General features: G+C 36.4%; 1 protein-coding gene across 1 annotated transcript in view; it reads right to left on the minus strand.

The window, feature by feature from the left end:
- The window catches only part of tnr (tenascin R), a 175,618-nt gene that overhangs the window by 36,122 nt on the left and 113,928 nt on the right, over window positions 1-25,568 (minus strand). The window contains 6 exon segments of the mRNA NM_001113815.1: window positions 1,952-2,041; window positions 7,973-8,158; window positions 8,501-8,770; window positions 12,090-12,240; window positions 21,645-21,760; window positions 22,219-22,494. Coding sequence (NP_001107287.1) covers window positions 1,952-2,041; window positions 7,973-8,158; window positions 8,501-8,770; window positions 12,090-12,240; window positions 21,645-21,760; window positions 22,219-22,494 — 1,089 coding nt within the window.

Genomic DNA, 25,568 nt, shown 5'->3' on the forward strand with positions numbered 1-25,568 from the left:
CGTTTCATTTCGCCATAAAATTCGTGAAACAACAAGAAATTTAGTGAAACGGCGAAAAATCCGCGAAACGTATTTGTCGTGTGACTTTTTCGTTGCCTGCATCTTTTTTTTTACTGTGCCCAATTTTGACATGACTGCGACTTTTTTGGTTCGTGACACAGAAGTTTCATGAAACAATTTGTAAATGCCGAATTTCGGAAATTCACTGCAAATTTAAGCCTGGCATTGAAAGGGGCTATTGGTGATTTCTATTGGAAAAATGCTTTAATATTTTGTCAGCCTACAAAATCCAGTTGCTACAGGAGTTACAAAGTCAGTGATTTTAGCTTTTTATTTCCTATCATCAGACCCAGGGAATGAAGTCTATGTTTATTCTACCATTGATGACTCAATAGTCAATGGCTGTAAAGAGTTGGAAGAACAGCTGGAGACATAAACAGACTAGGGATTCATTATCTGTTATTTCAAGCCTAAAAAATATATAGAAACCAACCATCTCTCCAATTTGTCCTCGCTCATTGCTCCTACCCTAACATTACTATTGTTCTCCCAGTACTTAATGTTTTCAGCTACAACAATTTTCTCCAGTTAACAGGGAATAAGACAGAGAGCTTCACTGTCTGAAAAATGTATTAAGCCCACACATATTAATTACTTGGCATTCTAGCAAACAGACATCACTTGCCAGGGCTTATGTTTTTTATTAAAAAGAGGGGGTCATTCAGTCACAATGCAAACAGAAAAACAGTTATATCAATTACAGATATAGCTTACAGCAAAAATAACTCTTCCTTAATGCCTTGGGTTTTATGCATTAGCAAGCCTTTGTCTCCCGTATATGAAAAGTCTGCCTTGTTTATGCAAAGGTTTTATTTTCCATTTATTTTCCGTTACATAGACAAATGTGCATGTTCTGACTAATGTGTTCACAGAAGATTTCTCCTCTACTTAACTGCACATATATATGAATCAGAGCCGTTATATTGATTGTCAAGACTGGGAAAGGTTCCACAGACACCAAGTGAACAACACCCTTAGTGGTCCTAGATAGATAGAGTTGCTTTACTAAAGTATGGCGGTTAGCTTAGCCAAGGCATTAAGTACATCCTTGACCATAATCAAGCAATCACAGTAGAAAGGAGGACATCTTTTGCCATTAGATAATGCACTGAATTATGCCTCAGTTCTAACAAAATGTACAGTTCTTACAATAATGTATCTCTTTGTACATAGAATTTTATGTACAATGCAATGTATTTGACATTTCTGTCTATTCAGTTTCTGCCTACCATTTTTGCCTTGGTTTTAGCTGGCATGACTGCTGCTAAAATTTTGAGTGGCAATGATTCATGTCTCTTGCAAAGTGCTATCAAGGGCTGGGCTGAACAACCTGTGTTCTTGGCATGTTTAAATGCCTTGGGAAAGCATCATTACAGGCACCACTTCTCTGCCAATCTGGGTAACATAGTTGCTGATGTGTCCATGACTTTTAAGTGGTCATTTGTTGCTGTGATATTTCCCATCTAGAATTGTATCTTTTCAATATTCATGTGGAGCAAATTTTATTGAATCTCTTTCCCAGAATACTCTGACATTACTATCCTAGGGAGACAGACAGCAATATAATATGACCTAATTGTATGGGGTTTGGTTATTCCCCATGATTTAATTCAAGTTCATTTCTGAAGTTCATACCACAAATGACCAAATGTAATAAAAGCCAAGAGCATTATGCACTGCAGTTATTAAAATGAATATTACATTTCTACATATTTGTTGGGGCCCATATTCAATCCAAATTCTTGTTTGTCTTGTACTCTCTTGAATAGATCTGTCCTGATGATACACATTGTACTAGATAGTAGACAATTCATTCTTTTACTATAGCTTATATTAACTATAATAAAGCTAAGTTTTTTGGCCTAGCCCATGACCCAATGCCATTACTTACCAGTGCGTGCATTCATCGTTGCAGGAGCGCTCTTGAGATTATAGCGGATGGCAGAAATTCCTATACCATATTCTGTTCCTGGGATAAGATCTTGCCCATAGATAGAAACAAAAAGGATATAAGAACATTTGCATCTGTTGTATAACTCACCAAACAGTTTAGTAAATGTTTGTACCTTATATTTCTGAATTTGGCTTTATATTGGGTTTAAAAAGAGGCATTACTTAATGTCAATGGGAGGATGGACCTTCGTACCTATAAAATGTTCTTAAATACTGTTATTAGCATTTCATATTAAATATCACAAGTTTTAATCTATTTTTTGGCAGTCGGGTTCTTACAAGACACACAGATCCATAAATATGAGGATGCTGACACACCAGACACTGAAATGATTGTCTCATTGTAGGATTCACGTCACTTAAAAAAAGAAAGAGACGATAAGCGACTTCCTACAGTGAGGTTGAGCAATTCATGTTAAAAAATACGCTGTCTTCATGTAATTAAATTGACATTTTTCAGCAGCAATTCAAGTTTTTTTTTTATGTTTGTTACATCTTAGCACCTCAAAGGCAATGAAATAGTCATAAAACAATCACACAATTTAATTATTAGAGCAGTGTACCAAGGAGACGATGAAGTTCATAGATGTGATTGAATGCACCAAGGAAATAATAGGCTGGATGCATTACATGTTGTATTAAAAGATATTTTGATGTGCCAGTCTTATTATAAGAATAGCATTAAAGCAACTTCATTAACCCATTTATAGGCAACAGGCTCCATTCAACTGCCAGCCTCTGATAATGTGATTGTGGGGACTTAATATTTGTGTTGTTAAAATATTTGCTAGCAAAGGTTGGGCAATTCTGTAAAAAGAAGCCATAGAGTCGATTATAAGATAAATCTTGAGTCTGACAGGCTGGGTTAGCAAGATTTCTCTGCATGGCCATTAATCATACACAGCAAAGTCCAAGAGTGAGCAGAATACTGCATACTCTAACAAGCTGTGTGATTCCGGGACCTGATAAATGGGCAGAGTAGTAAGGATTGTCCCCTCTTTCCATGACTCTCCAGGGTTCTGGAACTATGGGACCATATTATACATACAAAGTATACATCTTTTTACATTTAACAAAATATGCCAATCAAGCAAGGTCACAGCTGCCAATAAAACGTTAACATATCGTGGAATTTCAATGAAGTTAGAATGAAGTTATAAGACCCTGGTATTATAGGGGAAAACTATTCGGGCGGAAGGGGGTTGGGGAAAAACAACACCCCCCATACTTTTTAAAAGTGTGAGTGTATACTATATAAATTTATTTTAGTTATTCAATATTCTGTTAGATACAAATATTTTCATTTATCCAATTTCTAGACGTGCAGTCTTGGCATTTAGATTCAATGAGGCAATAGATAGATAAATAAACTTGAAGTGTTTATCCCAAATCAAGAACTCCAACAGCCAAGAAAACACTTTATAAATTATTATATTGCATTTAACAGCGACAAGGTCCATTTTTGAAAATGTGCTGGACCTTCCGCTATCTTATTGATACATTACAATAAATAGACTGAGACATCAGTGTTGATAAATGTGCCAATTCTTAAAAAAAAATTCCTAACATTCCGGAATCTTTTGGCAAATCACGTTTGATAGACCTACCCCTGAATGTTTTTACAGTAAAGACTTTGGAATATCTGTTTCATGGTCAGAGTAAGCTTTTATAACTTGCAATTCAATATAAAATTAATTCCAATTATAAGTATTATATTAAATAAACGTAATGATGCCTAGCAGCAAATGGTGTAATTAGAGAATCATTTTTGCAGAGGAGATACTCAGGCTCAGTTTAGTATTACCAATCAAAAGAGCAGATATAGGAGCCCTTCATGTATCGCTGTTCTTGCACCCACACTTCTTATGTAGTTATTATTATTATTAACATGTATTTATAAAGAACCAACATATTCCGCAGCACTGTACAATAAGTGAAATTCATACACTGGACATACAGAGTAACATATAAAGCAACCAATAACCAATACAAGAGGTGAAGAAAGCCCTGCCCAAAAGAGCTTACAATCTACAAAGAATGTAGGAATAATCTGAGACCATGCATTGCATATTTGTGTCACTGACAAATCGCATAATCTGTTGATCTTTAGAATCAGAATAATTATTTTAATCATCTCTAACTAAAAGCAAGAATAGAGCTTGAAAATCCACTTGGAAGTTCTGATTCCTACATTCACATGTTAATCCATAATATTTAAATCTCTACAGTCAATGTAATTAAAGTAAAGTAGAAAACATTTGGTAAATATGCTTCCTAATCCCAGGGTGTTATTTGTAAAGCAACAGCTCTAATACAAGATACTGTGAGAAGCCGATGTACATTCCTGCTGACAGCACCCTCTGAATCAAAAAGTCAAACAATGGCCAGTTAATCTTCATAATACAGAAGAGTCGACACTGAAAAGTGTAATCCTATGATACAGCAGACGGATAATTCAGAGGATCACAGCTCTTCTGAAATGCCTTCCTCTGTTTAAACTGACCCCTTATAACACCTACAGGGCTATATCTCAGTTATAATAAGCATTTCTTATCTTTCTTCTTTGAACTGTCTTTTCCATTATTGTTGATGGCACGACATTCTCCCACTCGGCGAAGCGTGCAGACATATGAGGTTCCTATAAGTAATCTCTCTATGAAACCTTTCTATTTTGTACCGAAATCACTTTCAGAATCCTGCGACTGAATTGTCACCCACGTATTGTCCTTTCTCCTTGAGATGATTGAAATTCTTGCTGGAAAAATGATTCCTCTTTATAAGAATCAAGAGTGTATGGCTGCCTCTTTCAATATTCGGTATTGAGGTAACTAAATAAAGGTTATCAGGAAACTTTCCTATCAAATCAAAAACATACTTTTATTTGCATAAGACATTTGATGCTGGGAGCTGTTGATGCCCTATTCATAGATACAGCCTGGATGTGTAAAATACACCCAATTTGTAATAAATGGGATTCTCAGATCTTTTGACAACATGGGCAACAGGGATATATTTGATCAGTAAATGCCATTAAGCTGTGTATGCTCCTGTGTATGTTTGACATTAAAATGAGAACCAGACAATAACAAACTCATTTTACATTTACAAGGTAAATATTCTCAGTTGATGCAAATCCCATGTAGGTTGTGATTACGGTTACCTGCATGCATATAGAATTTTAGCATTAACATTTGAGGGCACCGGTGACCAAAATTACAACTTCTGTAAGTTATTTAAATGTGTGATTCCTGAGTGTTGATTATATAAACACAGAAGGCTTTGGTGAAGAAGAGGTTGAGATCCATTGGGCTATTCTTTCCTACTAGTAATTACAAACTCAAATCACAAAGAACATTTTCCATAATTTAAATCCATTGTGTAATTGTCAGCAGGGCCACGGAAAATGTTTCTAGAGAACTGTTACACTGTAAGATTATGGTTTGCATCGTTGTGTGTAAAGTGAAAGGGTCCTTCAGCTAGGGAAACTGTTGCCAGTAAAAGAGGGGGTATTGTTAGACAAAAATGTGATCAGTGTCTATAGGCCTGCGAGTTTAAGTAGCCTTCCTAGGCACATATTAATTTAATTTATGAAGATAAGAATATTTTCTATTAGAGTGGATTTATTTTATTCATGTATCATATGTAGAACTATGGATATGGGGGTACTGTACTGCTGCTTTCTATATAGAACACTTCTACAGTAGACTGTCACTCATAGCTGGAGATAAACTATCTCCAGGCTGAACTATAAGCCCCAGATACACTTTTAAATGAATACTGGGGTACCACTGGTTCTTAAACAAGAACACTATTTTATTATAGAACACAATAAATTAAAAAGAATACTTCACTTCGTACAGTGAATATATGTGGCAGTTCCCCAGATCACAGCAGTTTCACAATTGTCACTTAGGTATTGCTTACACCCCAAGGTTCCTGTCTCCAGTATGCCTGGATCTCGCAGTGTTGCCTTAAAGGGATTTCAAACAATATTATGATGTCCCACTGTACCCCAAACTAAAATCTTCTCAGAAAAGCACACAACTGCTTACTGTTTCACACTCCTAGCATGTACTATAACAGGAGCTACCTGCAACTAACCAGAAACCTTTATTACCTGGGTCCCTTTCCCTATATTTCCACTAAGGTTAAGCCAACCTTGGGGTCCTAGTTTCCCATTTACTGAGGAATTCTGCCTTAGGCTCCTACTAAAGCTTCTTGCCTCATAAAGTAGAGTTTAAAGAGGAAGTAAATGACTGCTGCTCCCTTTTGTAGCAAGGGATACACATAACCTTACATCGACAAGAACACATGCATCTTACAGTGCATAGATTTCACTTTAGAAAGAATGGAAAGTTAACACCTTTACATAGCCTTAATTGCGTTTCATAGTTCCAGAAAGTCACATTGCACTGAGGGTAGACTTTGTATCTTTTTGAATTTGATCAGTGTCTGGTCTTTAGTTGGTTTTAGTGAAGGATTATCCCCAAATTAAACTTGTGCCATGAAGGGCACCAGGTTTAGCATTGCTTTCCAATATGAGGACTACGCTGTTGTAACACCAATTTAATTTAGACTATTATTTTTCTTAGTATTTCAGTATTTTACCATTTTTTTATAGTATTTATTTATTATAGAATTTGAAATACATTCTGGTCAGTTTTGTAGACCCATACTATAAAAATGGGTTCTTGGATCAATACTATAAAGATGAGTTTCTGGATCAGTACTATAAAATGGGTTTTTGGATCAATACTGTTTATTTATATACATTTAGAAGTGCTTTGGGTTAGGACTAAATGTAATTACCTGCTGAATTGCACATTTACTTTTAACATGTTGAGAAAGTGCTAGAAATACATATATTCCTGAAGCATGCTGTCTGGGTGAAGGGAAGTTTCCAGTTCTGTACATTAAAAATCTAACCTTGGTGACCTCAGGAATGCAATATCTCAAAGTACTTAAATGTACCCTAATGGAAAGCACAACTGATAGAAGAATAAGTAAAAGGGACAAAAATAAAGCTAAACACAGCATGACATAGAACTTCAATAATTATGCTTGGCCTGTTGACCTTAAAATATATAACTTAGCACTATACAAGCTCCAGCAAAGTAGTCCTGATGGAAACAAGCAGCACACAAGACCTTTACTGGATTATGATATAAAGCAGCACAGTGAATTGTTAAGCAGATGCTTTGGATGGACTGTGGCCTATTTTCATTTTTTATCTGAGATGGAGAAGCAGTATCTAAGAGTCTTGATGTTCATTATATTTGTACAGTATGTCCTCTTTACAAAAGCCAAAAAACTTGCACCTAATAGCACATCTTTAAAACCTAAAAAAAAAGTTACTTGTCATTTATACCTCCTTGAATGTGCATCTAGACATGGATCAGGCATTTTGCTGACTCAGATGCACATTTATGCTGTATTTGGCAGAACTTTGCCCATGAGACATATAAAATACAACATGGGACATTATACATACAATTACTTTGCCAAGTAATATATATCACTAAATTACTTCTCCATTTTTTTATACAGTAGTCACAGGTATAGTATTTACAAATGTATGCTTCGTATGAGATGCAATGAGTGAACTTATTTGCACTTGCTTGATACGTGGGGTTTTTGAAAAACCTTTAGTTTCTCACCAGTCTGAAAGTTTCCCTTAACACGTTCATCTGTTCAGTGGCTCTGGCCGACTATAGCACCAGTGCTGAGCTTGCTCTTCTCAACTGGTACCATCAGTAAAACGTCAAAATGTCATACATTTCACCTGCTAATTGTCTCATACAGTTGTATTTGAAATAATATTTTAGTTTGAAAACAACGACAAATTGGTGCATTCATTTTACAACTGATATTCCATTCTATACACCATTTAAATAAACAATGACACTTTAAACTGGTATGTGTAGTGGGGAAATGTGGAAATGACATATTTATTGCATACCTGTAAGTGTAGCTTTAGTGGTCTGGCCGTAGTTCCTTGGCACAATGAGTTCATGGTATTGATCCCCAGCAAGGGTACTATAGACTACGCGGTAGCCCTCACCCTCAGCCTCGCTGTTATCCCACTCCAGTTCCAATGTGGATGAGGCATGGGATATCACTCGAAGGTTTTTTGGAGCATCTAACTCTAAATCAGCATTTAAAGTGATAGGTGGGGAGAAATTACAGGAAACATTATAATTCAAGTTGCTAAAGAAATACTATAATATTCTCAAACTTCAGTTCTAGTTTGTCCTTATAACGGCTAACATGTGCTTACTAAGGCACCTTGAGTATCTTTAGGAAATCAAAATACAATAATGTTTATATTTTGGAAATTCTATGACCTCTTATAAATGAATAAGTAAACACTTTTTCTGTTCGGATATATTTTGTTTAATAAAGAATATGAATGAACCCCTATTTTCATTTATTTAAATAGAAACTTGATCTTAAGGCTCGGCTGTAAACAACGTACTGAAAAAAGTACCTGTGGTGAAAGTAGCACGGACTGGTTCACTCTCAGTGTCTCCCCGCACTCCTCGAATTGATATTTCATATTGTGAACCTGGACGTAGGACCTGCATGGAATACTGGCTCAAAGGAGGCTGGAGACGAAAGGTAGTCTTTTCCCCTTCCCCATTTATAGGTCCATAGTCAAGCTGCATGAAGTCCAGTTTTGCTCTAGCTGGTGTCCACTCCACAAATGCAACTGTGTCAGTAACATCACGAACCAGGATATTGGTAGGTCCATCTATGTCTAATGGTAAACAAAAGCATTAATTCCAAATTAACATTAATCTTTGTGATTATTGGTGAACAAATGATATGATATATACTGTATATTTATACAAGCATGGAAATGCATACATAAATGCTATGGCAAACTAACAATAATAATAATAATAATAATAATAATAATAATAATAATAATAATAAAATAAAGAATGAGCATTCAGTTGTCTGCTGAATGTGGAGCTGAAGAGTTGGGTAATTCAAATAAATAGTCTTATATGTAGGCAACCAATAATTCAGCAACAGTGCCACCTTTTCACATCTTGGGGCCGATCTGGGCATTTTAAGAGGAGGAAATTTTCCCTAATACAGGCACAGTGTGGGGATCTTCTCTTCTACAATAAATTAAGGAATACTAAAACCTCCCACATGCAAAAGCCCCCTTAGTCTACCCTAAATTGGACCCCCTCACTGCTCCCTCCTCTCCCCCCAGACTAGCTCCAACTGCACATGTGCCAGAAAGCTCAGTGTCGGTGAACCTGCCGAACAAAATCCAAAGTCCTAGATGAGAGCACCTGGGAAGTACCCTGTGCTATTCGGCATCTATAGGATTTACAGAGAAACAGGGAGGCCCATTTATTAACATTCTGATTTTATGGTTTCCACAAAAACCACAACGATCTAGTCATTTATTAAAAGATCTGACTATAAAATGCATGAACAAATTAAAATATGGGACAAAAGGCAAAAGAATATGTAAACCTCAAATTTTTAATTTTATTTTCGGAAGACTTTTCATGCACTTGCAAATGCAAAAAAACACGATAACCAGCGCCAGATTTCAAATCTACCCGCCCTGAGGCCGCCCCCCATTCGCGCTCCCCCTCTCCCTGGCGCGCCGCGCTGCGCAGACGCAAGTGCGCATGCGTGCCCATTTTAACTTCTATACAGAGCAGTGGGGAGAAGTCCCCATTGCTCCGTATGGCCATTAAATGTTAAAATTTCGTTGCGGCGGGGCGGCATGCCGCCCCTAAAATTGTGCCGCCCTAGGCTCAGGCCTTTGTGGCCTCGCCACAAATCCGGGCCTGACGATAACCTCTAAAACCACAAATTAAATAAACATTGGTACAATTTTCCCACTGACTTCTACATGCCTTTTAAATTGTGAAAAATGTACGTTTTTGCACATACACACACACACACACACACACATATATATATATATATGGGTTTTTTAACACAAAAAAAAGAATCACAGAAAAAAAATATGACCATTGGTAAATCTGCCCCATACTTTGTAAAAGAAAAGTATATTTAATGAAAAACACATAAGATACAAAATAGCCTTATATGCTCTGTGCACAGATGCAATTTATTTGAAAGATCCTCCCATGTCATTTGCAACTGTGTGTGATCCTTAAAATGCACTACATATGCTCCCCAAAAAGGCTCAGTAACACTGTGCCACTCCAGGTCTATTAGGTCCCTTAATTCAATCCTCAATATCGATAGCACTATTTTAGGGCCACTGACCTGGGTGTAATTACCGCTGCGTCCATTCCATACTCTTTAATAGAAGCATATTGTGGACATGACTTCTACAAGAACAATTTGTGTTTGCTCATAGCCTTTATACATAGATGCTATAAAACTATGCCAATATAAGTCTTCACTTTTATTAAAGAACAATTTTGCAACAAAGGTTAAGTAAGGGCATAGCGGAGCCTTAAACACAGAATATAGGAAGAAAAGGCAATATATTATGTTTCTAAGAATAGCTCTAAGAAAAAGGCCCAGAAGGTTTGTGCGGAGTATATAAGAATAACCTATTGATTTTTTCCATTCAAATAAACAAACTGTTTTCCAGAAATTTGTTTTCATAAACAGGTGCAGAATATGAGTAAATTCTAAAATTCTACCAGGCACAATCTGTGCCAAATGGCTTTGGTAAAGTATGTTATGTCAATTAACTTGATCTGAACCAGTCCCTCATTTGAATTTTCGCTCTTGGTGTCTTTATTATACAATTATCAAGCACATATAAAGGGTTCAAGTATGGTAAGTACAACCGGTTGCTTCAACTCTGCCCAGGTCAGACTTATTGTTCAAGAATGTCCTCCCCATCCTCTTCAGAGACATTAGGAATGTCTGTATTCTAATTTGTCCTGTACGGTTAAATGATCTCCCCCCCCCCCACTGCAGCTGTGCATGTGTCTCAGGCACAATAAATAAGTTGATTATAATGAGGAAGAAAATGGAAGACAATGTTCGAATAAATAACTTACACTCCTCCCAAGCGTAAAATGAAAAAAATTGCTCAGTTGAAATGTTCTTGCACTGATTAATATAGAAAATAACATGGTAGGTAGCTTGGTTTTCAGTGAAACACATTTTTTCCACAAGCCCTATTTATTGCATGCTGTCATGAGATCCAATGAAACGTTGAATACACGGTCATGTTTAGGTAGTTAGAGTTGCCGAGAGCTTTTGAGGAGAAATTTGCTCAACCCTTGAGCTGTCAGTAACAGTGCGCTTATTTCTGTACTGGCTGTTAAAGGGGTGGTTCACCTTTAGTTAACTTGTAGCATTACAATGAATGGTAAGGTCTAAGCAACTTTTACAATGGTCTTCGTTTTTTTCATTTTTTGCCTTCCTTTTTTTCTGCCTCTTTCCAGCTTTTAAATTGGGGTCAGTGAAAAAACTATTGCTCTGTGAGGCTACAGTTGTATTGTTATTGTTACTTGCTATTACTTATCTTTCTATTCAGACCCTCTCCTGTTCATATTCATATTCCAGTATTTTGAATGCTAGCAGCAGACAGCTGCTGAAATTTTAAGCTGGAGAGCTGCTGAACAAAAAGTTAAATAATTGATACACCACAAATAATAAAAAAAGACCAGTTGCAAATTGTGTCAGAATGTTACTCTCTACATCATACTGAAAGTGAACTCAAAGTTGAACAACCCCTTTAATTTGTGCTATCCTTAACTGACCAGCTCAGCAATTACCAGAGCACTGCTCTGTTGCAGACACCTCTTATATTATCATGCTGCTATTTTTATCTTTCAAGTTGTCTCCACTCTAAAAGCACAAAATAAATGCTACTTAGGGGGTTGTGAATGCACATAACCTATGCTAAGCTTCCTGCTGCTCCTATTCCAAAACTTGCTTCTTCCTGATCTTTAGCAGCTTCCAGATGCAGGAGAACAGCTGTTAGTAAGATATTTTCTGCTCATCCAATGCTCCCTATGGTTTATGTTTCCTTTGTACACATTTCTCAGTCTGGAAGCGTCATTCAAGCACAGGCTTAGCATGCACTTATACATAGCTATCCGGCATCTTACCAGTCGAAATGCTGCCAGATGTTGCGGGGCTCCGTGCCTGATCCTTTAGAGAAATGATGCTCACGGTGTATTCTTCTCCTGGTTTTAGGCCCGTCTGGTTAAAGGAAGTGACACTGCTTGGAAGCTGGACCGTCAGTCCTCCTTCATTATTCTGATAACATATAAAAAGAGGAGATTCTGTTAAACTATTACCCTATTGCCCCTGATATGTATGTGTAATAAAGCTCTGGTTTCAAAGATTAGGATATTTCGCTGTAAGATCAGATGAGGAGCTGACACCAGGGCACAGTTTCTTGTTAGCAGTATTTCTATCATTTACTGTTCTCGGTGGATTTTCTCCATCGTTGCACTAGGGTGATTTTGGTTGTTAGCAAGAACAAGAACTGGTAGCTGACAATGTACAGTATGCAGCATAATTATTATAAAGACAAACACATAGTAATATTGATGAAAAGACATGCAGAGATACTAGAAACGATTGAGAGTATACGAGGTGGGAGTTTATGGCTAGGAAGGTTTGAAAGTCATCACATTTTAAACAGTTAAGTTAGAGTCTTATATACTGTATGGAGCTCCTTAATGTTTAACCTATAGTTCCAAGACATTTTACTAATTTTACTACTTTCTCCATCAGCCTCTGTTCTAGAGAATGATTTTCTCTTTTTATTTGGAGGATAATGGAGAACATGGTGTTGTTTTGACGCAGTGTCAATCATTTGTTTTGCAGCTGTTTATGTTTTGTAACACATATAATATTATTGTAACATACATGACTTGAATGAATAAATGAATGAAAGGGACAATACCCCTCTCTGTGACAAGAGCTTGTTCAGTTAGGCTTATAACAATGGTTGCACTAACACTTGAACGTAGAAAAATAATACAAATTTATACAGACCAGACCAGATTCCACAGGTTGAAAGGACACCAGGGACCAGTTCCCAGCACCCCTTAGGCTCATAGAGCAATCCAACCACACCCTCCCCTTGTTTTATTATAAAGTGATGGATTCTGGGATTTACAGCAATCTGTGTGCCACCCACTTTGGAAACAGAGAAATTTCTAGTCCTAGAATCCATCACTTTACTAATCCCTGAGCAAGTTGAGGGAGGGGTTGCATTACACTGTAAACCTAAAGGGGGTTGGAAATGTTTCTAACATGTAACATGGCTTTTCTTCAATTTGTGGAATGAGGTATGTCTGTGAAAAAAAATACATATATGTTTATTTCTGTAAGTTTAGGTGCTTATAAACCTTTTCTAAAAAAGCCCAGATACATGAGCTTATGCTAAAGAGAGGGATATATGTTTCATTTAATTGTAATATGTTCAGCACAGATACAAAAGGTTTAACATTTCAGCTGATGAAATGTTACATCACACTATTCCAAGGAGAAACCTGACATAAATAAAATATGAGGTACATGACCGGGAGAAATATTGTATTGAGAAAAGTTAGTAAAAAAATGAAAAGTCGTTCAAATAAGTGGGATACTATGGGAAATGCCATTGGAGAATTTTGGAGATTATTGGATAACTGCTTCAAGATAATAGTTCCCTTAGTATATCATTTATAGAAGAAAATATGTGGTATCCAGTGCACAGTCATCTGCAAGTAAAATCTGTGCAAATCTGTTTCTGTTTCCAGTGCTATCTCTATATTTGTATCCCGGCAGTGGTGTGTTCTTGTAAAAGTATCAGGCAGCTCAGCCCTTTTGAGGCTCAAGGCCCCCAGATACTAAAACAGCAAACAAAAAAACAAATGGTGTCGATTATAAAAACATTTTAAAAATTATTCTTATGCACTCATGACACTGTATCCCTTATTTAAAAAATAGATCATTATCAGCGTCTTCTTATCTGCCCAGCTTTGCTGCCAAAAATAATATTGTGTTACAATATTTCAGAAAAAACATACAGTTCTTAGAGAAGCCTTATTATATTCTTTGTGGCAACTTTGTAAGCACAAACTCTATAAAATCTATGGGCTGATGTTACTTGATGATTATAATAATGCCATTTGTCACATATTCCATGACTAAATGAATAATAAACCAAAGTGCCAAAATGCACTCATATTTTCCTTGAAAACTGATTACAGCTGCCTCTTATTCCTTAGCTCACAATATTATTAGATTGTACACAGATCCATCTTCTTTCTCTCAGCTGACACAATTGAGTAGCTATTATCCTACAAATGTATCACTTCTCCATGGAACAGGAGAAGGCACTCCTTATCTGCAACTATGCCCCCATATTTTCCATTAAGGCTGTCGTGGCCTCCATTCAGCCAGTCGCTGAAGCATGCCAGTTTATGAGCATTCTGCAACATCAAATCATTCACAAAAACATGACAATGCTCTCTTTCTAACAAACAGAACACCGGTCTATTCAATCTTTCTCAGAGACCTCCACCCTTAATAACTGTAGTTGATCCATCGCCCACACTCTTTGCTTTCTATCAAAGTGCACAGAGAAGTACAGCTAAATGTCTTTTTTATAGCAGTCAGCTAACACAAGCTCAGTCGTATATGTCATGATTTCTAAATATCTTTTTTTTAAAGTTTAGGTGCTTTCGGGAGCTAACAAGGCCATTTTCTTCCCTATTAACGAGTATTGCAATTAAAACATAATGAGAAACCTAATTGCCACATTTTTTATAACACAGAATGGACCAGATGATGTGAAAAGCATACAAAGTGTACTGAGTGTCTAGGAATGCTGTAGTATTACTATTTCAAAAACAGGAGAATGGTTATTAGCTATTACACCTGTAAGTCATCTCATTGTTAAATAGATGTTTTGTTAAAGCGGACCTGTCACCTTAAGAAATAATTCCAAATTATTTTCTATTGTGGTTGTCAAGCAAAATAAACTTTACTTACACTGTATAAATTATTTTAATCTTAGTTTCTCCAGCCTTGGAATTCACAATTGCAGCAAGCAGGCAGTGGCCATTTTGTGGACACGGTTATCAGAGCAGGCATTGCATCCTGCCAAAATCTTGTTTCTGTGCCAGTATGGGGGGACCTAATGCCCATGTCCATGCACTGGTTACACAATTACATGGTGAGGAGGGAGGGGGAATGTGAGCAGTGCAGCAACATCTAAAAAGTTCTGAATTGAAAGTGAAAGTAACTGTCTGCCCCACCTCTATGCCTAAGGCATAGAGGCGGGGCAGGCAATATATGACTGACAGCTGGGATTTTCAAATGCTTTTATAATGGGTATGGATGTGGTAATAAAAAAATGATTTTGGGTTTCATGTTTAATTTGAAAAGGGCTTTTATTATACAGCTTTTTATGTCTGGGTGACAGGTCCACTTTAAGGAATGAAGCTGTAAAGTATCCCTTGTGTTAGGTGTCAATATCCCATACAGCGCTGCACTGACAGGATCCAGAGAGAATGTACAGGTATAGGATCCTTTATTCAGAAACCTGTTATCCAGAAAGCTCAGAACTAATGGAAGGCTATCTACCATAGACTCAATTTTACGAAAATAATTCCAATTGTTAAAAATGATTTCCTTTTTCTCTGTAATGATAAAACAGTGCCTTGTACTTGTTCCCAACTAAGATATAATTAATTCTTATTGCTGGCAAAACAAGCTTATTGGATTTATTTAATGTTCATGTGATTTTCTAGTAGACTTCGGGTATGGTGATCCAAATTACGGAAAGGTCCCCTATTTGGAAAACCATAGGTCCTAAGTATACTGGATAATGAACCCCATACCTGTACTGTCATATCTGGCTCTGACTGTTTGTACTGCAACACATATATGTACAAGTAACTTGTTCACACTCATTTATTTGTGACCCTGTTTTGCTCAGTTTGTTATTAATAATGCTGTCAGTAAAAATTCTAAAATTAAAATTGCATACATTAGGGTTACATTGCATATGCATATATTGTCATATGGAACCCATGCCTCTTTCATTCCTAATGACTCAGTAATATTTAAAGGGGAACTTTACCCAAACACAACTTTAGCTTTTTGAAAAGTAAACACAATTTCAAGCAACTTTGCAATTAACATCAATTGAAAATAGGCAGCCTTTTTTATGATTTTTAATCTGGCATCCTCCAAATCCCAAGGAACATCATTGTGGGTTATGTAGTTCCTGTGTCCTGTCTGTAAGCTGTGGAGAAGTTGTTACAATATGTAACATCAATGTTTTAGTCACTCCTTCCCTGCCAGGATTTCAAATGATGCAGAAAGGGAAAAATTGTCTTGCCTTTTGGCCTTTTGCATCTGTTCCTTCACAAAGTATTAATATATATATATATATATATATGGTATTTATTCATAGTTTTTGAAGGAACAGATTACAGTGATTACGTATATTAGGGGTTTCTGTGTTTTGTGGAGCTCTTTAACATATTTTGGTTCAGAAATTGGAGTTCCCCTTTACACAAGTACATTTACCTGAAACTGAGATTTATACTTAATGACATATTGTTAATTTACTTATACATAACAAATACAGTATTTGTTTTTTTTAAGATGCCTTCATCAAGGAAAGATATATATGATCACAACCATACAGTGTAGCATATCTTTGAACACGTCTATGATTATGTTGCAGAATGAGTAACCAGTGTACTATAATTATAACAAAATAATTCTTTCTCATAATCTCTCATAATTTCTCATAATTTGAATGCACATGGGTTAATACTCAATAGGGCCCCTGATCTACATCATTTGAGTTACATTTTCCTTTTATAAGTTGCTCCTTGGTCTTGATAAATAACTTGCATACCGTTCAGTGTTGTTTGTGTAAAGGTATTGAAAAGGGTTAATCTTCCCATTAGAGTTGGCTGCAGTTCTGGCCTGGTTTTTAATCAGAACACTGTATACCCGGTCTCATAAAATGCAGAGTCTGCCATAAAAGGAGAACTAAAGCTCAAAAAAGCATTAGGCAATAAATGATCTACTTTATGAGGAGGGGTGTCTGTGGGGTTGTATAAAGAATCTCTATGACTGCAAAGATGCATGTCTGCATAAATGCCTCTATCACTGTCTTTCTCACTGTTTCTATTGGCAATGCACATTCTCATTTGCCTTCTGTACATACTGATGGAGAACATGAGGTTACACTGGTGAAATATATATTAACTTTTTAACCAAAATAAATAACCAAATACTGGTCCTATGTTGCCAAGTAATTATCAGTTTCAAAGTTTCCAGTGTATTTATTACATTATATAAAAAGACAAAATGTATAAATGTGGAATGCTTATATTTTTTGTGTACTTCAGTACTGCAGACTGCACTAGATTCTGTTTTACATTTATAATAATAATGTGTCCCTCAGAGGCTCTGTTGGGAGCTTAGGGCACCTTTCAGGGGACCTTGACATCTAGGTAGACAGGATCATTCAATTCCATCTTCAATCAGGGCCAGGGATTCTCTAGAAAGTGAGCTTTGACAGCTGCACAGTAACTGTAAAATAAATGGCTAAAGCTGCTCTGCTGCTCTGCTTGTAAAACTGGATACCTTAAGCTAGTTGGTACTCATGCTGCATACATTATTACTCATTATGCTGGATGCAAACAGTATTGATTTCCATGTAACCATTTGGTATCTAACTCAACTAAATAAATAAATACATAAATAAATGAAAATATCTGCTGCAGAAATACATTTAAATCAGTACTGCCCTGCAGCATGCATATTCCATGAGTTTCCTGGATAAAGAGGAATGTGTCTGTTACATATTAAGGAACTATTAGTGTTGAATACTGGGTACATTAGCATAGTTTCTTGTCATCTTTGAGGTCCCTAAAATACATATTTAGAAGTAACTGGGTTTCAACTACACTTAGGGGCACATTTACTAACCCACGAACGGGTCGAAATGAGTCCGATTGCGTTTTTTTCGTAATGATCGGTATTTTGCGATTTTTTAGTATTTTTTGCGATTTTTTCGGCGTCTTTACGAATTTTTCGTTACCAATACGATTTTTGCGTAAAAACGCGAGTTTTTCGTAGCCATTACGAAAGTTGCGTAAAATCTGGCGATTTTTCGTAGCGTTAAAACTTGCGCAAAAAGTTGCGCTTTTTTCGTAGCGTTAAAACTTACGCAAAACTTCGCACCTTTTAAGTTTTAACGCTACGAAAAAGGCGCAACTTTTCGCGTAAGTTTTAACGCTACGGAAAAATCGGGCGATTTTACGCAACTTTCGTAATGGCTACGAAAAACTCGCGTTTTTACGAAAAATTGTATTGGTAACGAAAAATTCGTAAAGACGCCGAAAAAATCGCAAAAAATACGAAAAAGTCGCAAAATGTTCGTTTTCAAGTCGGAACTTTTCCAATTCGGGTCGGATTCGTGGGTTAGTAAATCAGCCCCATACTGTTACTTACTCATATAGAAACCCAGAATACCAAGTGGATTTATGATGACCAAAAAGCCAATATAGTTGATAACCCAGCCTAACACCCAATAAGTAATACTGAGAGAATTATGTACAAAATGTGTACCACACTGTATACTTATGCTTGTAATAAGGTTAAATGAACGTTCGTTAAACATTTTACAAACATTTACCAATATGCTTGCTTTTTAAAAAATAAATCCAACATCCATTTCTAACTAAAAGAGCTACTGACACCAGAAATTAAACCCCTTTTACATCTATCATAACACCATCTTTGCATGCTAGTTATAATCTTCCCATAAAAGTATTTGTCCAATGCTTTTATATTATCAGTCTCATCCCCCAGGTTGGCAAAACAGTCAGGTTTAGGAACTTCAAGTAATTACTTACAAAAGCAGCCCTATCAGCAAAAAATGATTAACAATAACTTTTTATGTAGATTCATATTTTAAAAAGTAGTTGTTTCATGTCGGTATCACTGTAAGAGAAAAGGAAAGCTTAAATCTCTGGGGGATGCCGCACCTGGGTTATCAGCAGAAAACGTTTATGTGAGCGATCCTCTTCCTGCTTTCTTTGTGCCGGGTGCAAAGAGTGAAAAGCTGAACAAAAAAGTTGTGTACTCTACTGCTCATGCATCAGCCCTGGGATTTTGAAGAAAAAAGAAGGCCTGGAGGAAAAATGCAAGGCACTACCTATGTCTTTCCATGTGTTTCTCCTGTTTATTCTCCCTAGGGATGACTTTGCAAGTACATAAATGTTTACCAGCAGGTTCAGAAAGTACTATGTTTATTTATATATGAGCACCTTATTATGAAGCTTTGCTGCATTCTAAATAATGGATCAGGATGAAGCAGACGATATAAAGAATGATCATTTTATCAGTCTCCTCAATCCAGAGAAGACTTCTTAATGAGATGCTGTTCTCTGGAACTAGCTGGATGGATACTAAATTGACTAATAGTAAGGCAGGCAGCTATGCCAAATAGCGTAAATTCAGAGGAAGGACAGAATGCCAGCACAGTACCTCTGGAATATTTATATAATACATTCACAGTAGGAAATTATTATGGTGATAGGGTAAAATAGTTTGTAGTGGATATTCCATAACATAATGGCTAAAATGAAAAGACAAATTTGGCAAAGATTCAACAAATCATATTTTTATATGTGTTTATGTTATTATTATAGACAACAAGAAACAGTAAAGGCAAATGCAACTCCAAGGCTATTGAATTGCATTAAAGTCAGCATTTGCTGCAGAATAAGAGGCCATACTGTGATTTAATGCTTTACAGAAGCTTGCTTGGAAGAAAGTGAAGCACTGAGAACACAAGTCAAGCTAGGAATGTAGAAGGCTGGGGACTCTAGAGAAATGATAGAAAGGAGTGGTTCACTCATTCATGAAATAGCCTTCCAGCAGAGCTGAGACATAAAGTTATCTGGAATATAAAACACTAACAAATGGGAAAAGAGTATTTAAACTAAAAAAAACAGATGTATAGAAATATTTCAAGTTTCCTAGATTTTCCAACCATTTTTAGGCAAAGGCTACCTCACACTTTAAAAAATTATCCTTTTTTTACATACAGTACATTTTGCAGCACTGAATATACAAATAGGTTAGTCTCTCAGCATTGGGCTAAAAAAATCAGTTTAATCTGCTACTAACCTTTAAATTAATTATTAGTATAAAGTAGGCAGTAATATTCTGAGACAGTTTGCAATCGGCTTTCATGTTTTTGCGGATTTGCAGTTATTTGGCTTTTTGTTGAGATGTTCTCCAGCTTGGAATTGGGAATAATGAAGTCTAATTGCTCTAGTTGCTAGGAATAGGCCATTCCTCTCCAACAGGGCTCCCATCCCCCTGCCAATGCCACAGGGGTGCTGATACAGTCTTTATTTAAAAAAAATAATGAGAGGGTCCCCCTGGACTTAAAGTTCACTTGGCCTTCTGAAGCACATAAATATCCATTTGCTGCATGGCTGACTACTAATAAGGTAATATCCATGGTTACTTAGAAACCAGGGCTGGAACAAGCAGCTGAAGTGAGTAATAGTCTGCCATGGGTCATGTAGCTTTAGAGGGGTTCAGAATACAAGAGACAGGGTGTCAGCCAATGTTCTCTGTAAGCTGTGTGCTACATGCATGTGAACACAAATGATAAAACTAAAGAAATTATTCTTCCAAGTCCAAGTAATGAAGGTCACAGGTCGAGCTGAGCACAATGGTAGCTAATATATAACTTTAAATATTGAAACTATAGGAAAAATTGCTTAAAGAGGTGGTTCACCTTCACATTAACTTTTAGTTTGTTATAGAATATTGTTTTTTGACTAAATGGTGTAGAAGTCTTAGATCTGAACTTCCAACCCTCTCACCAGGGCCTTAGACAAATCAAAAGAAGACGGGAAAATGATGGGCTGCACAGTGACATCCTTCTGACTAGATATTATATCTTGGGAGGTGGGAGATATAAAAGGGAAAAGAAAAAAAGCACAACATTGAGGTAAAATATGGAAAGATGACAAAGAAGCATGTGGCAACGGTAGTAAACTGGGGAGGGTACAATGAGTGGCATTTAGTGAGAGAGGTAAAAGGGCATAAATTAGATGATTGTATAAACAAAGACAGTTGGAGATGCAATTAAACATAAAAAACAGCAAGAATATATATATGTGTGTGTATTTATATAGTAATGAGGCATCCCTTATTGTAAGATCTATGGAAATTATAAGTCACCAAAAAGTTTCTTAAATATATGAGGTCACACAGGTCATTTATCCTTATGTTTAACATTATTTATCATACTGCACAAGTTTCACAGAGCCATGTGACAGAAATGACATCACTAAGCACTGATTAAAGCTGATGACATCATAAAGCACTGTTTATAAGGATATCATTTACATTTACAGGATATTAATGGATCTTTTGTATATATATATATATAAACATACTACATGTATACGTACATATCACTGCTGAAAATGGCTAACCAAAATGTGCCTATGAATTTAAGGTCACAAAAGTAAAGATGCATTTGAAAGTACTAAGAAAATATTTGTGTGGATAAGGGCGAGTAAGCAACTCTATTTATAGCTGATATTAAAGTTAAGTAAAAGTAGGATCAATATTGTATTTGGAAGAAACTCGCATTTAAAGTGCACCTTGGGAGTGAAGCTTATTTCCCAGCCATCGAGAGGGAACACTGGTGGGTCCCAGTGCACTTCCACTGAGGTCTGTGTCACTTCCATAAAATTTAATCCTCGTGGTGACGAAATATCTGAAAACAAAGGAACATGGCAGTTAATTCAAGCAGACAGCTGACAATCTCCAGCACAGAGTTAAGACAAGGCCTGTATTGCATGCATCCTGAAACTAAACCATTGATATTGTTTACTTGCCAGGTTCATCTTATCCAATCATGAATCATGATAGCTCGCTGTCATACTTGACAATACTTGACATGGACCCATTTCTGCTTTCTCTCTTAATACTGGAAAATCTGTGACATTTTTTCTGCTAATAGGGGCTTCTACAAAAGGGAGCAGTGGCCAAGCCAACTTGGAGCTTGGTCATAATACAAAGTCACACATTTACTGCTTGCCATTCTGAGCAGTGATAGTTAGAACCATATCATTCTTTTAATGACCATGCAAATGGGTAATAAATTATAAATTATTATTGATAAAGGAAGAAGCAATATGAAAGAAATAAAATATCAAATTAGTTTTCACTTACGTGTGGATATAGTGATACTAGCTGGCTCACTGATAATATCACTGATGACAGAGCAGACACTAATATTGTATGTAACTCCTGGCTCCAGCTCCCTAATGGTTACTGAACTCCAGTCTCCTGGGACCCTCTGTTGGAGCCGCTGTTGAGTCCCCCACTCTCCTGGCACTGCTGGCTGGTATGAAATAACATATTCTGTCACAGCAGTGGTTCCTTCCCATGCAAGGTCCATCCAATGATCACCAACAGCTGTTACACTAAAATCCACAGGTGGCGCAACTGTAAAGATATTAAAATGTAAACCAAGTGTCCAGGTTTATTTCATTCTTATCTTTTACACAAAACAAAAACTGTAGTACCGTGTTAGCCAGTGTCAAAAATAATAATAAAAAAACAACAAAACCCAAATACAAGAGTATTGTAGAAATGATACCTATATTGGCTAACAATAAAAATACATTGCAAGCTTTCGGAGCTCTAAGGCCCCTTCATCATTTGTATTTTGCCTGATGAAGGGGCCTTAGAGCTCCGAAAGCTTGCAATGTATTTTTATTGTTAGCCAATATAGGTATCATTTCTACAATACTCTTGTATTTGTGTTTTGTTGTTTTTTTTATTATTATTTGTATCTTTTACAATGAATGTTACTGTTCTAGATCAGAGGCATTTGCTCCAATTTAATAGAGGCTACCCTAAGAGAAAAAATGTGAAATGCCTTTTTATCTGGGTATCTGATAGATCCTTTCTATGTATCTTTCTCCAGAAAAAAATGGTAAAATAGGACAGATGAATTAATTACTAGGAATATTATGTTTATATGATGCAAATAAACAGATTTTGTGTCAGCACTTCAATGACCAGCACATCTTGGTTCATAAAATAGGAATACCTTCATTTAAGTACTGTAAATTTCTTTAGCAATCCCAATGGACAGATGGTAGATGTAGTATGTAAAAATGAGGGTTTATTACTTTAATTATACAGGTATGGGACCTGTTATTCAGAATACCTGGAACCTAGGGTTTTCTAGATAAGGGGTCTCTCTGTAATTTGGACCTCCATACTCAAAGTCTAAAAAAAAAAATACTTAAACATGAAATAAACCCAACAGGATTGTTTTACCTCCAATAAAGAGCAATTACATTTTAGTTAGGATCAAGTACAAGGTAGTAATGAGAAAAGGGAAATAATTAGTAAACATTTAAATTGTTTGCATAACATGGAGTCTATGGGAGATGACTTTCCTGTAATTCAGAGCTTTCTAGATAATGGCTTTCCATATAATGGATCCTATACCTGTAAAACAGTGCAGCTTGCTATTTCTAAATGGTACAGTTTGTTGGTACCACATCTCAAACACCAATAGATGCTCCATGATGCATTGTGTGCCTTAACACACATGCAGTATTTTATTTTCATATTTGAAACTTGCTGGGTATTTACACCTAGTGGTTATTTACTATTGCTGGGTATGTAGAAACCCCTATGCAAATATGTTTATACAAAACAAAGCCACCACACTAATTATATTAATTATAAACTTATAAATGCACAATTGCTCAATATAAGCACCGTCTATTATCCTCTTTGATGCAATGAGAGGATTTCTCACAGTGAGTACAGTACATATGCAAATACCCCTTTTAAGCTGAAAGGATGGTTACACTCGTTAAATGTACTCGTTAAAATGTAATTTTTTTTTTTTAAAAAAGTACATTTTGAAAAGTACATTTGAAAAATAATTGTCCAACATTTACCACATCCAGGAGAACTACATAGCAGCAGGTTGTAACTGATTTATTACTATTATCTTTTATTTATATCAACTGGTCCTTGCTCTTGGTTCTGCAGGACTGAATTTTTATAACTTGAAAAGGACCAGGTCACTCTACATTACATTTCCTATAAATAAAATAAAGTTAACAGTTTAATAAAGTGGGTCAGTATAAGTAGCCCTGGAGGACCTTGCAGAAAATGACCTGTTTCTGCCTCTCCTTTCCCCACTTGAGAGCAAGTAATAGGGGCACTTTTTGATGTCTTGGGAGAGATTCAATTCGTTTCATGAGCTGCTAAAGATCACATCGTGCAGTGATTCTGTTCACAGAGACTGACATTTTGGACATACTGAGAAACAGTTTTCTCTGAAAGAGCTATTACTCAAATGATTGGCTATAATTAGCAGCCAAAAAAAAAGTCTGAATTGAATGAAAAGGACTCCTGCTTGCTCCTTAAATATAAGCAATGCACGCCAGAATAAATATGAATGAAGGATGAACATATTTTTTGTTCTTGTTTTATTACAGTTTGATGGGATTCAGGAAAAAAATAATAGCGTTAAGCACAGTAGTGCTCTGTACACAAGTGACCCCCTGAATGTACCCCGGGATAGGGAGAGGGTGTGGCCAGGCTTTAGTGCTTGAAGCAACCTTGCACCAACCCAGTGACTGTATAAGAAACCAAATCTGTCTAACATTGCTCAGCGTAATAAGCTTTAAGCTTTACCAAGCAATAGCAGTTGTGTGACAACAGATATAATTTTACCAAGGTAAGTAAGAAATAATTAAAAACATGACTGCAGGCTGATATAGAACAATGGGTGTAAGAAGTGGTTGCAGTTAGAAATCAACCAATGCAGCTGTAACCTAGGCCTGAAACTATAGGACAGCCTGGCAGTTGCCTCTCCTGCTTGTACATTTACAGCAAATGGTTAAATATGGGAGCACCAGGGTGTAAAATCATTTACATAATTAAACTCTTGATTTCATCAATCAGCCCAAAAAGAATGATTTGAAGTTTTATGTAGGATTCCTGAACAGCTTTTCTGAGCACAGAAAAAAATAATTTCTTTCCCCTTCCCAAACATATAAGGGAAAATATACATGTGGTATCTTCCCCAAAAGCCAGCTGAAAAGCCTGAAACCACCAACCCTGCCCCATTTATTTGTAAGAAAAACACCAGACAGCACTAGTACTGGTACTTTTGTAGCCCTACCTTTTAAGAGGCCAGTTTTTCTCAAGCTAAGTACAATAACTACAAAATTCAAAACAGTGTGAATATAATGGAATGGCAGCCACCCTCCGACTTGGTCCTTATGGCATCTGTTCATTTCCTATTACAGATAACTCCAGATGCCTGCAACCAAGCAGCTAATTTCACCCTAATGTACACTCTGCTGATTGGAGGTCTTGTTCACGACATGCTGCAATAGTATAAGCATAGGTCCTGCAATGATAACAGAATTATTTGTTCCCAGATTTCAGAATTAGTGTGTGGAGGTACCGGGAAATACAACCAGTCATGGGTATCAAAAGGAATATTTTGTATCAATTTTAAAAGAGATCACTTTGTAAAT

The sequence above is a fragment of the Xenopus tropicalis genome, chromosome 4, assembly GCF_000004195.4.
Source record: "Xenopus tropicalis strain Nigerian chromosome 4, UCB_Xtro_10.0, whole genome shotgun sequence".
NCBI lineage: Eukaryota > Metazoa > Chordata > Amphibia > Anura > Pipidae > Xenopus > Xenopus tropicalis.